Source organism: Eumetopias jubatus, unplaced genomic scaffold (assembly GCF_037043125.1).
Source record: "Eumetopias jubatus isolate StellerSeaLion01/CBP00866 unplaced genomic scaffold, mEumJub1_p1.0 scaffold_7, whole genome shotgun sequence".
Classification (NCBI taxonomy): domain Eukaryota; kingdom Metazoa; phylum Chordata; class Mammalia; order Carnivora; family Otariidae; genus Eumetopias; species Eumetopias jubatus.
This window is the reverse complement of record NW_028274813.1, coordinates 82,444,417-82,457,229: the sequence shown is the minus strand read 5'-3', so window position 1 is coordinate 82,457,229 and position 12,813 is coordinate 82,444,417. Positions and strand designations below refer to the sequence as shown.

Here is a 12,813-nt window from a genome sequence, read left to right as displayed (position 1 = left end):
AATTAGGATGAGAGGGCAACGAGTAAAATCATTCAAGTGAGTTTTGGTATCATTAACCAAAATGGAAAGGTCATTTATGAGAGAAGAGATTTAGTATTTAATACACTAGTGATTATATATTACAGGTAGATAAAAAGACATTTAGAAGGCAAATAAGAGACGTAAATAGTAGTTAAACAATCCTGAAAAATGTGAATTTGTAAGGCCACATAGAGCAATGAACAAAAGACTTAGGTAAAATGCAGTAGGAAGCCAGTAAGAAAAAAGGAAGGTTAGAGAAGTGGAAACACTAGTAAAATGTCACAGAAACCAGGAAGAAGAGTTAAGAATAGAATACCACCATCTCTGAAATAAAACTCAATGCTTTTAAAGATCCAATGAGATGAGTGAGGATATTCATTATATTATAACCCGAAGTTTTGAAATTGCCTATGACGGTGAAATTTTTTTGTCAGAGATTAAAGGTAGAAACTGATGCTTTAGTTCACTTTTTTGAAAAAAGTGTATTTATCAAAACATGTATTAGTCAAAAGAAACCAAGTTCTGTAGCTCCATTTGAATAACGTAGTACAGTTGACTCTTGAACAACATGGGTTTCAACTACACGGGTCTACTTATATGTGGATTTTTTTCAATAGTGTACAGTACCATAAGCATATTTTCTCTTTATGATTTTCTTAACATTTTCTTTTCTCTAGCTTACTTTATTGTAAGAATACAGTATATGATATATATAACATACAAAATAGGTGTTAACTCTTTATGTTATTGGTAAGGTTTCCAGTCAACAGGCTTTTAATAGTTAAGTTTTGGGAGTCAAAATTTACACGTGGATTTTCTACTGCACGGGGGGTCAGCACCCCTAATCCCTGTGTTATTCAAGGGCCAACTGTAGTATTTTTCAGCTTTTCCTTTTTCAGACTTCATTAAATCATTCATGAGAAACATTCTAGTATAAATTTAATTTCTCTCAGGTTTATATTTTCTTTGGAGATCACTATTTCTTTTTGGTATACTCTCAAAAATGCTTTCCTAGAAAGTAAAAAATTGAGTATACATACAAGATAGCAGATTCCCCTTTCCCTCACTACTCAGAATCCAAGGAAGCAATTTCTTTAACTGATTACTATTAAAGAGTTAATTCCATTTAGGGATCCAGCATGACATTATACTTTTGATAAATATTGTTTAGTACGGTATTTCCTTTCCTTTGCTTCTCATTGTCACCTGTATAAGATCTATTTCTATTGATACATTATGGAAATCGCTGCTCCATAATGAAATGAAATCCTATAGCTCTTGTTCTTAATCATACTCAAGGAGATCTTTAGGTAGCTGTTGTGTGATGAAAAAGCAGGTGGGAAACAGATTCTCACACTATCAATTTTTGAAAAGTATTTCTTATGCCAATCTGCATGGATCCATATCTCCATTACCATCCCGCCTTGAGGATGAATGACAGGGTGATCCCCCACCACTCTACACACCGTTTCTGTTGCTGAAGAGTAGCATTAGAGGCAGATTCTTGCTGCGCCAATGCTCCCTGAAGTGTGGACATGATCCGCCCCTGCCTTAACGGTTGGACATTTTCTTTACTCAGCTCCCACTCATCTCCCTCCAAGGACATGGCTTCACTGTAAAGAGAGAAATAAAAGTAGATTTCATACTTATATGTATATATAAACATATATACGTATTATTATATCACTGGATTATTGTAAATGTTTTCAAATAAGTGACTATTCATGATCTTTGGGCTGAATATGGTGGGCTGGCACATTAGTAGTGTTCTTATACGCCTAAGTGTCTGAGCCTTTCTGTGACCTGGATTCCAAGTTTATGGCTGTAGTATTGCCTAACAGAAGAGAGAATCTAACTACGGTACTGTGGACAGTTATAAGAATAAAGTTTAAGGCAGGAAGAAAAGAAGAGGAAAAAATTATAAATTCGGCAAGGTGGACAAAAAGCAGTTCTATGCTTACCACTAAATGCATCATCTCGTATAGTTTAAAATTAGCCAACCGGGGTGCTGGGGTGGCTCAGCTGGTTAAGCATCTGACTCTTGACTGAGGCTCAGGTCATGATCTCAGGGTTTTGGGATTGAGCCCCACGTTGAGCTCTGTGCTCAGCATGGAGTCTGCTTGTCCCTCTCCCTCTGCTCCTCCCCTTGCTTGTGTGCTCTCTCTCTCAAATAAATAAATAAATAAAATCTTTTTAAAAAAAATTAGCAGTTTGCCAGACTAACACCCCATGTTTCAACTGATGACTTAAAACTGAAGTGTATATGTATATACAGGTAGCCCAGAGCAGAAGCAGACAAAAATACAATTTACTGGTCACAACTGCCCCCCCATTCCATCAAGCCTACTGATGGGAAAATTCCCACAAGTTTTTTGGAGGCAATCACCATATGGGGTATGTGCTCTGAACTTCAGAGTTCTGCAACTGACAGATAGAAGCCTACTTCTGTCTGAGAGATACCATCTCCGGGCTTAAAACAGAGAAACAAGTACTAATCTTCAAAACAAAGTGAAAGTTACATGTGACCTCAGTCTAGATGAGAGCTGAAAACTCTCAAGAAGGTAAACTGTATGTGATTAATAATTTAGGTTGTAACTACTCACATCTTTTTAACCATATTGTGTGAATCTTATAAATGTAAGGGCCTTGTCATTTATTTTCACAACCCCGATGGTCTGACTCTAGTAAGCACTGAATAAGTGTTTGCTGAGTTCATCTGAATTTCTTCTCTTGATCTTGAAATAGCAATGAAACTACCTCAGCTAATGTCCCAAACTGAGCTGGGACTGCTCCCCTCCTTCCTTGCTCCCCTTGCTTCCTTCCAGACCTGCTCCTCCCACAGTCTTCCTTCATCTCAAATAAATGGCACTTTCATTTTTCCAGTTGCTTACCACTAAATGCATCATCTCATTTAGTTTCCAGTTGCTCAAGCCAAAATCACAGTGCCAACCCTGACACCCCTCTCATTATCCCCCACCTCCAGTTACCTGGCAAATCCTACAAGCTCTACCTTCAAAATAGATTCAGAAATCAACCTCTTATCATCCCCACTGTTTCTAGCCTGGCTCAAGCTAATATCTTCTCTTGCCTGGATTATTTCAATAACCTCATAACTGGTCTCCCTGCTTTCATCCTTTTCTGCTTTAGTCTTTTTGACACCGCAGCCAATGATCCTATTGAAACTCGTATCAGATCCTGTCTTTCCTCTGCTCAAAACCTTCCACTGACTTTTGAACCAGAGTAAAAGCCAAGTCTTGACAATCTCCACATCCTTGCCTTTACCTCACCCTTCATTTCCTTTTACTCTTCTGGTTCACTTGGCTCCAGCTACTTGCCAGGTGCAGCTCCCTCCCCCAACCCTCACCCTCCAAATTTCTGTACTTTCTCCAGATACGTGCTTGATTAGCTCTTAAGTTTCCTTCAAGTCTTTTTTTTTTTTTTTTAAGATTTTATTTATTTATTTATTTGAGAGAGAGAGAGCAGAGGCAGGGGGAGCGGCAGAGGGTGAGGGAGAAGCAGACTCCACGCTGAGCAGGGAGCCCAATGCGGGGCAGTTTCCTTCAAGTCTTGACCCAGATGACACTTCTCAGTGAGGCCCCCTGTTCAAAACTATCTAAAATTGCACCAATCCCCCTGCTCCCCACCGTTTTCGTTCTTTTCATACTGACCATCTAGCTTTTAGTTTATTGATCTTGTTTATTGTCTGCTGCCCCCACCCTCATCCCACCCCAGAAATTAAATTGCACAAGGGCAGGGATTTTTGTGTCTTTTGTTTATTTGCCATATTTAGTGCTTAGGAGGTAGTCAATAAATATTTGTTGCACAAGTTAAGAGTTCTCCACATGGTATTTATCTAAGTATTGTGCACCCCATAATGAAAATGCATAGCTCAGGGCGCCTGGGTAGCTCAGAGGTTAAGCATCTGACTTGGCTCAGGTCATGATCTCAGGGTCCTGGGATGGAGGCCCCCCACCCCAGGGCTCCCCACTCAGCAGGGAGTCTGCTTGTCCCTCTGCCCCTCCCCCTGCTCATGCTCTCTCTCTTTCACATTCTCTCTCAAATAAATAAATAAATAAATAAAATCTTTAAAAAAAATAAAATGCATTCAGAATTCCAACCTAGAAGAACTGATATGTATTTATATAAGGAAAAGCAGCAAGCATGCAGAGAAAGGCTTTTTATATTTCTAAGTATGCCATTGACATGGAAGCACCTACCATTTGTTTGGCACTTATTTGGAAGCAGTTACTTTACACATACTTTGAATTCATCAGCATTTTCCATATTTTTTTAAAAAAGATAACTGTGGTTTTATTTACAAGATTACAGTATGATTTCAATTTAAGTAGCAATTTATTATATCTCTGCTATCCTTTTTTATTTAAATTCAATTTAATTAACATATACTGTATTATTAGTTTTAGAGGTAGAATTCACTGATTCATCAGTTGCACATAACACCCAGTCAGTGCTCATTAAATCCAGTGCTCTTCTTAATGCCCATCACCCAGTTACGCCACCCCCCCCACCAGCATTTTCCATACTAAGACGAGTCCAAGGTCAAAGAGCCAGGAAATGGCTGAGCGGAGATACACAGACCACACTATAAATTCCAAGTTTTTTGTGCCATTGGGGTCGCAGAGACTCCTTTGCTTTGAAGCTGGGTGCAGCAGGGTTCTCACGTGCCCTCACCCCACGGAGGTCGATGCTAACTAACCCTGTCTTCACCTCCAACCCTGGCGCCCAACCCCAGCAGGAGGGAGGCTCCAGCCTGGCCGCTCTTCTCCCAACCGTGTTTCTCTGGACTGCTCTGAGCGGAGCCTCTGTCACCGGCTACACCATCGGGTCTCGCAGGCACAGCTCCCGGCAACCTTTCTCGGGTACCTACCTCGGGGCACCCCCTTCCTTCTTCATCGCCGCCATCCTGCATTCCCGGTTCAGGCCCTCGTCCTGCCGCAGGCCTTTCTTCAGGGTCGCAGACCGCCTGGGCCTCCTTCTGCAACTTGCCCTTCGAGGTAACGAAGCGACCAGAGGGACAAAAGTTTGCACCTGCTTCCTTGGCAAAACAGCCACCTCAAACCCTCCAAGTTTCAAATTTAACGGTCCCGCGCGGCCGACGTGAATACGCCCCTTCGCCCCTTCGTACTCGCGTATCTCTCTCCCAAGGAATTCTGGGGCTTGTGGTTTATACCAGGTTTGGTCCACGCAGTCGCGATGCATAATGGGAGTTGTAGTTTCCGGGGAGTCTGTGGCCGCTCAGTAGGCTCAGGTTGAGGCGGTGTAAATTCTCTGCAAGTGCTCTAAAGCAAGTCTCTGAGCCCATCGAGGGACACTTCAAGCACCAGAACTTCTTTGATGTTTTGAGCATAGAGAGATACCTTTGAGTGCTTGCCCTTGGCTTGAAACTTCTTGGGTGGCTGGCCAGGCTGAGTTCACCCCTTGCTGTCTGATTCAAGTTCCTCCCACGTCTAGAGTTCTTAGGGCACCCTGACCCTAAGGGTGTTTCCTGCCTAATTTTGAATTCAGAAAAGCTGGACTCTAGTTCTGTGAAAATCGTAACAAGTGTGTATCCTTAGGCAAAGCCATATAGTCTCTCTGACCTTCAAATTTCTCATCTCTACTGCACAGTCCACAGGCAGAAAATACAGCTATGCCTCATCTCCCAAGGTATGGCGTCTTTTCCTCTTCAGGGCAGCAGCCTCCACTGGCACTGGACTCTTAGTCCCCGTTCCAGTTTCTTGAGGAAGAAAATATGGTGGGCTTAGTTGTGGCCAGGGGAGCAGGGGCTTTTGAACGAACCCAGGTACAAGGGAGTCATCCTCCTGTGAACCTGAGGGTGGTGAGGGTGGCAGTTCCCAGAGAAGGGAGCTGGGAGTAGGTGTTCACTGCTCCTTGCCTCTTGGTTCTCAGGTTTCTCCACCATTTTTTTTAAGATTTTATTTTTAAGTAATCTCTACACCCAACATGGGGCTCAAACTTAACAACCCCGATATCAAGAGTTGCACGCTCTACTGACTGAGCCAGCTGGGTGCCTCTCCACCATTTTCTCATACTATATAAGCTTTTCTTTCTTCCACATCATCAGGACTTTTGATTGCAATGGAATGAGAATCCAAATCAAACTGACTTCCTCAGAAAAGGGAGTTTATTGGCTCATATATAAAAGACTTCAGATGACACTTAACCCAGGACTCATGTGGTGTCACCAGGACTGGGACCCTCTCCATTTCTCACCTCTGCTCTTCTTTATGTTAGTTTATTGTCATTCTCCACTGAGTAACAGCTATAGGACTTGGTCTTTCCAGGTTCAAGTTCAGACTCAGAAGTCACTCTCATTTGCCACCCCCCGCCCCACTGTCACTGGAACTAGCAGATTCAGGGCTCTAATTGTTCAAGCCCAGATCATGTGTTTCATCTTGGGAGGAGAGAGGGGAAGGGGTGGTTCCCTACAGGAAATTTTGGTTTCTCTTTGCTTCTAAGTGTTTTACATCCAAGAAGACTTCCTGGATTATGAGAGAGGTGATATATGGGATTCTCTCTTTGGCTCATTTTATCTCTCACCTCACACCAGTACTGACCTAGCCCCTCATTTCCTTTCCCCAGAGTGTCCTGTTCACATCCACAACTCCTTAATTCCGTTTGCTTCCTATAAACCATCTTGGAAGACGTAGCATTTGCTCTTTTGATCTGTCTTGCTCATAACCTAGTCAGAAGCTCCACAAATTGTGGTACAACATGGAACCCTTTCAGGCTAAACTCTGCTTGTTTCACCAGACAAGGGAGACAGGTTTTTTTTAAAAAAAAGGTATGACAGAATGTGCTGTATGGTCTTACTGGGAAAGTGAGTTCTTGTTGGGCTGGACTGTGGCTGAGTGGTGATATGAACCTCAGCAGCACTCACTGATCATGAAGAAAGTCAGGATTAAGCTCATACACATTTCTGGTCCAAAGAGGGTAAGACAGAGGCTCAGCCTGAGTCCTTCAATGTGCCGAGCATGGGTGGGGCACAGAAGATGTGAACAGTGAACCGACACAGCTCTTGTCCTCTAGCAACTTCAGGCCAGTGGGAGAGACAGACAAATAAACAGGTAATTTCACTACATTGCTGCCACAACCAGAGGTAAATGAACACAAGAGGCCACGGGGGCACATGGAGGACCTTCCAGCCCAGGCGTGGGGGAGAGGAGGTCAGGGCCAATTTTGTAGAGAAGATGGCCAACCTGAAAGGTAGGAAAGGTTTGGCACAAACTAATGAGCAACACAGGCTGAGTCGCAGCTGAAGTTTCTCTCCACTATGTGTCCACTTCCTCTTCATTCCCCACTCTCTCCACTGACTTCCTGTACTCAGAGCTCACCCCTTTAGACCTCCGTGCCGGCCCACTAAAGCTTGCCTGTCCTGTGTGCTGTTCTCTCTCACCTAGCTATCACATTGAAAACAGGAACTAAGTCACACTGAGATGTTAATAGCAGTTAATGCTTTACTGCAGTATTTTCCACATCATGTTCTAAGATGTTAGCAGATGTTACAGGGGAATAAAAAGTGTGGTTTTCAAATAAGTTTCTGAAATGCTGACTTACATGGGTATCTCTACTTAAAGGTTCCCTCGAGCCTTTAATATGCCAACGTGCACTTTGAATCTCTAAGGGAAGGTACCCCTTCCCTTTTAGTTTTCTACTGCTGCTGCAACAAAATATCATAAACTTAGTAGCTTAAAACAATACAGATTTATAATCTTACAATTTGACAGGTCAGAAGCTTGCCTCCAGCCTCACTGGGTTAAACAAGGTGCCAGTAGGACTGTGTTTCTGGAAGCCCTTTGGGAGAATTTGTTTCTTTTTTTCCAATTTTTAGAGGCATTCACAAGTATTCTGTCACTGGTGGCCCCCTTCCTACATCTTCAAAGCCAGCGACACGCATCTGTCTGATTTGGCTCCTGTATTACCATGTCTCTTTCTCTGACCATAGTCAGGAAAATCTCTCTGCTTTTAAGGGCTCATGTAATTATATTGGACCCATCCAGATAATCCAGGCTAACCTTTCTATCTCAAAGTCCTGAATGTTAATCACATCTGCCAAGTCCTTTTTGCCACAGGTTCCATGGATTAGGACATGGACATCTTTAGGGGCGACGGTGGTGCTAAAACATGTTGGTGTCTCTGAACTCATTTGGCCACGCTTTTTGCACATCTTTCAGAACAGACTTTGGGCTCTTTGTATTTCAACAGTCGGCCCCAGGAGAAGAAAATTCATAAAGGAATAAATCTTAGTGGCGGAATTTCAGGCATAGTGGCGACGGGTAGCAGTTGGGGACTAGCAAGCCCTGCGTTTTTACACATTTGCTTTACATGCAAAGCCACACTTAATCTGCATTAGTGGCTGTTAGAAGGATTTAGTTGTCAGAAAATCTATGACCTCTTGCTTGGTCTTGTGGAGATGTGTGTGTTCTTGATTATCAAAGGTTGATTTCCCCCAATTTTGCCTTCATGAATTATATGAAATCCTACTTTAGCAGGCTAACCACTGCAAAGATGAAAACCTCTGGGTCTCCCCAGGGAACCCTTGGATGGCCTGATTGTTTACTGTGTAACCACAAGAGGAAGGAGGGACTATCTGGGGGTGGGAGGAAGGTCAAGAGAGACTGAATGAGGGTGTGTATCTTCAGGGCCTGAAGGAGACCACATCTGGGAAAGCAGAATCACCCTGCTGGCCTTTACCCCAGCAACAGATCAGCCAATCAGGGCAGGAGCTGCATCTTGTCTTTACCAGTGATGAGGTGTCTTGAGGTAGAAGAACCAATGAGAAGGAAGCATAATAATCCAAACCATCTTGCGTTTGCAGGAGGAAGGGAGGTGAAGGGTGAAAAGATGCGTTAGCCCAGGGCTGGGGACTACTGGCAGCTACCCAGTTGCATCTCACAGTAGCTGTTGCTGACAGGGTATTAGGGAACGCTCCAAGGAACTGGGCTTCTCTCTCTTCAAGTCCATGGAAACTCTTTTCTGAACTATGTTTCTGCTTTTCTGCAGAACTACCCTACTTTCATGGGTCTTCTCAGACCACTGGAAATTGCCTGACCCAGAATTTCCATACTGATATACAAAAAATGTGCATGCTGAACGAGGCAATACCAGGTATCAACTTTTCTTCATCTGGCAGAAACAACAACAACAACAAAAGGTCGGAATGGACCACAAGCTGAGAACTGGAGCAATCACACGGCAGGGCTGTTGAGAAATGGGGTAAGATGCGGCGCTCAATAAACTATGTAGCTAATAGGAAGTACACATTTGGGCTGTTTTGCCCTGCCATTATCCTGATCAGAGTTTTGTGCTCCAGGAAGGCCTGGGAGAGCACTGGGGGGCTACTCCATGTCTGGACATCAGCACCCTCCCAGCAGAGGTGAAATATCCTCCAGTGGCCTCAGAAGTAGAGCCATGAACCAGGGAACTGAAGCAGGAAAGGAAGAACGTGGCAGATGCTGGGCGGTAACTGCGGGAGTGACTCGTTGATGAGCCCAAGAGCTCTGGAAGATACCCAGACCACCTAGGGGAGGCTGTGAAAGGGGGGCTGGATCAGGACCACATACTTAGCTGTACAAATTATGCCATGCCCAAGGGCACCCATCCAGAGGTACAGATGGGACACTTTTTCCTGCTTTGCTCACTCAGAGGAGGCACTTCTAAAAGTTCTGCTCAGAGGGGCCTCCATTTTCTAAGTTACAGAAAGCACGGTGTCTGCTCGCTGTGGCCCTGGGCCTAGCGGATTTTATGGAGGAGCCGGTGGAGTCTTCCTCACTTGTGTTCATGTAGCTCCACAGCAGTGAGGCCTATCTATCCTTATGTGAGGGGTGGTGATCCCATGATAGGTGAACAACAGTTGGGATGGTTCTTGGCAGAGCCACGCGATGTGGGGAAGCTGACAGGGGGATGGCGTGGCTGGGGGTGGGTATGTTGGTGCTCCCAAAGCTTCTCTGACAGTCAGGCTTCCTTGTTCCCTCTCCCAGATGTTGCCTCCCAGGACCTGGTGCAGACTGTAGAAAGTTCGCTTCTGACATTCTGAGAGGCCCAGCCATGGGAGGCATTCCTGGGCTCTGCATGGCTCTTCCAAGGCAAGGCCAGAGGTCAGGGGCCCACAGGCTGGGAGAGGATGGGATGTTGGGAAACAACTTAGTTTGCCTGGATGTGGGAGCCAACATGGAGCTGTTTGGATTGCACCGTGAGAAGTTGACTGTGGCTAGAAATGGGATGATTCAGAGAAGAGTTAAGTGAGGTGAGAAGCTATTTGGCCTCTGTTCCAACTCTACCCTCCTCCCTCCCAGCTTATTTTTTTTCCCTTGTCTGAAGGTGTGGGTCCTCTCCAGGACTGGCCAACATTCTTCCTTTCTTAAAACAATTCTGAGTCTGAGGGCCAATGGGAGATATGAATTTGGGAACTTTCTCGAGCAACATTAGAGGAATTCTTCCCATTTCAGAATCTGAGGCTCACTGCTGGACTTGAACTTGCCAGTGATGCGAACCCCAGTCTCTTGAGCCAGGACAGAACCACACAAGCTTCCCTTCTCCCACAGAGGTCTTCGGGACGCATTGCCTCTAGGAAGTTTGAATGCCTTTCTTCCAACACAGGCTCCCAAACTGAAGCAGGGAGAAGAGAGTCCAGAGACAGGCAAAGTGAGAAAAACATCTTCCCCTAAGAGTCGAAAGACAGAAGTGGATCATCTGATCCTGTTTCTGAGTTTCTCTCCAGGCCCCCTGGGAGGAGTTAGGGAAGGCGGTGGGCATCCTGAGAGCAGGGACAGGGAGCCGGCCTAGCTGCAGCCCCTCTGTTTTCACCAAGGGGAGCTGTGGCATTTGAGAGTCTGGCTTCTGCCGCCGGGGGTGGGGGGGGGGTGATGTTTGCCAAGACCAGGCAGGCAGTGAATGGCATTAGCTACGGGGCTGTCGCAGGGCAAACCCCACCACCCAGACAGGTCTGAGAGAGGTTTATCCCTCCAATCTATGGGCTGCATTTTCCTCCGCAACTGCAAAGGAAGAGATTGGATCTGCTGGCTCCTCGCAGCAGCCAAAGGCTCTGCCCCCCGCCGCTCTCCTGAGCCCCGCCCCCTGCCCGGAATGGGTAAGAGCCACAGGGGGGGATGTGGCAGCTCTCACTGCGCATCAGATCCTCAGGACCTGGCCTGAGGCAGGTGCTCAATAAGCACCGGTTCACTGAGTGACTGACAGAAATGAAGAAAAGAGAAGAGTGAATGCATGACTTTGTTGCTCCCAAGAGGGGTCTTGGAAAATGCCTAGGAGTTATTCGAAGAAAAGGAAGGGCTTTCTAGCCAGAAGGAACCGCACGTCTAACACAGGTTGGCAAGAGAGTGAGTGTTCTGGGGGTCTGTGGGGCTGCAGGGAATCATAATGGTGGAAGCTTGGGGTCGGTGTGGGGGGTATCTGGCCAGGGAGGCCCCACACTTGCTGTGCCTGGCCAACAGGAAGGTTAGAGGGCAAGCTCAGCTCCTTCTGCTCCCAGTGTAGGGCGGTGTCCAGCTGCAGCCTGGAAGCTGGGTCTCTCCCCCATGGGGTCTCAAGTTTCCCACCTATGCATGGAGCCATCTATCTTCTCGGCTGGGGGAAAGCCTGAGGATTGTCCCAGGTGAGAAGGGGACAGGGCACAGAATGGGTACCTCCCCCATCCCACCTGGATGCATTCCCTTCTACACCTCAGACACACCTCTCAGATGCCAAGCTGTTTTCACTCATTTGCTTTATCCTGATGAGGCCATCCATCAAGGCTGCCAGGACCAGGGGGAACTGCCCCAGCTGGTCTAACTGGTTGGGCTGCAGGTCACAGCTCCTGTCTTTCCCAGAGGGCTCCCTGCTCCCCTAGCTGTGCCCAGCTCTGACGCATTCCCGTTGGCCCTGGGGGACCAGTGCTCATCCCTTGGCACCATAGCCCTCCCACCCTGAGGATGTGATGAAGGGCACGGGGCTGTTTTCACTTCTGCATCTTTCCTTGCCTCCTGGACGTGTCTGCAGACTGAGGCAGCCCTACTGTCAGACAAAGTGCTCTCACTGTAAAAAACACTCTTCTGTTCCCCAGAGGGTGTCTGGAGGATGAGGGTATTGCAGATTGTCTTGGGGACTGGGGAGTGAGTGCTGTGGGCATTTAATAGGGATGGGACAGGGATGTCCTGCAAAGCGAAGGACAACCCCACACAACAATAGGATTGTCCCACCCCAAATGGCAGTAACTTCCCCCACTGAGGAACGCTGTGTCTGGGCCCACTTTATTTAGAGAAGCAGAATTTGTGTAATCTCTGCAGCAGAGCTTCTTAAACTTCATGAATCGCCTGGGGATCTTGTTGAAATGCAGATCCCGATTCAGCAGGACCGGGGTGGGGCCTGAGATTCTGCATTTCTGATGAGCTCCCAGGTGTGCAGGTTGCTGCTTCAGGACCACACTGTGTCTCGTGAGGTGTACGGCACAAATATACATGCATGGGTCTTCCTTTAGGGCATTTGAACTGCAGAATTTGTTCAACTGGATATTGCCAAATATTTGCTCAGATTGGTGGCTTTCAAGCAGGAGTGGTTTTTGTCTCCTCCCCAGGAGACATTTTTGACTGTCACAACTGGGGGGGGTTCGGGCAGGGACAAGGCTGTTCCTGGCATCTGGTGGGTAGAGGTACACTGTTAGATGTCCTACAGCAGACAGGACAGCCACTCACAACAAAGAAGGATCCAGCCCAAAGTGTCGGTAGTGCCTGGGTTGAGAAACCCTGGCTTAGATAAAATTTGAAAACAGTGTGAAAT

General features: G+C 46.2%; 1 protein-coding gene across 2 annotated transcripts in view; it reads right to left on the bottom strand.

The window, feature by feature from the left end:
* BUB1B (BUB1 mitotic checkpoint serine/threonine kinase B) overlaps positions 1-5,025 on the bottom strand; it is a 49,331-nt gene extending 44,306 nt beyond the window's left edge. For both annotated transcript variants that reach the window (XM_028119468.2, XM_028119469.2), the window contains exons 1-2: positions 4,910-5,025; positions 1,488-1,634 (exon numbers count right to left, since the gene is read on the bottom strand). In XM_028119468.2, the coding sequence (XP_027975269.2) occupies positions 1,488-1,634; positions 4,910-4,944 (182 nt within the window). In that variant the 5' untranslated portion in view covers positions 4,945-5,025. The remainder of the gene's footprint in view (positions 1-1,487; positions 1,635-4,909) is intronic.
* Between the last annotated feature and the right edge of the window lie 7,788 nt (positions 5,026-12,813).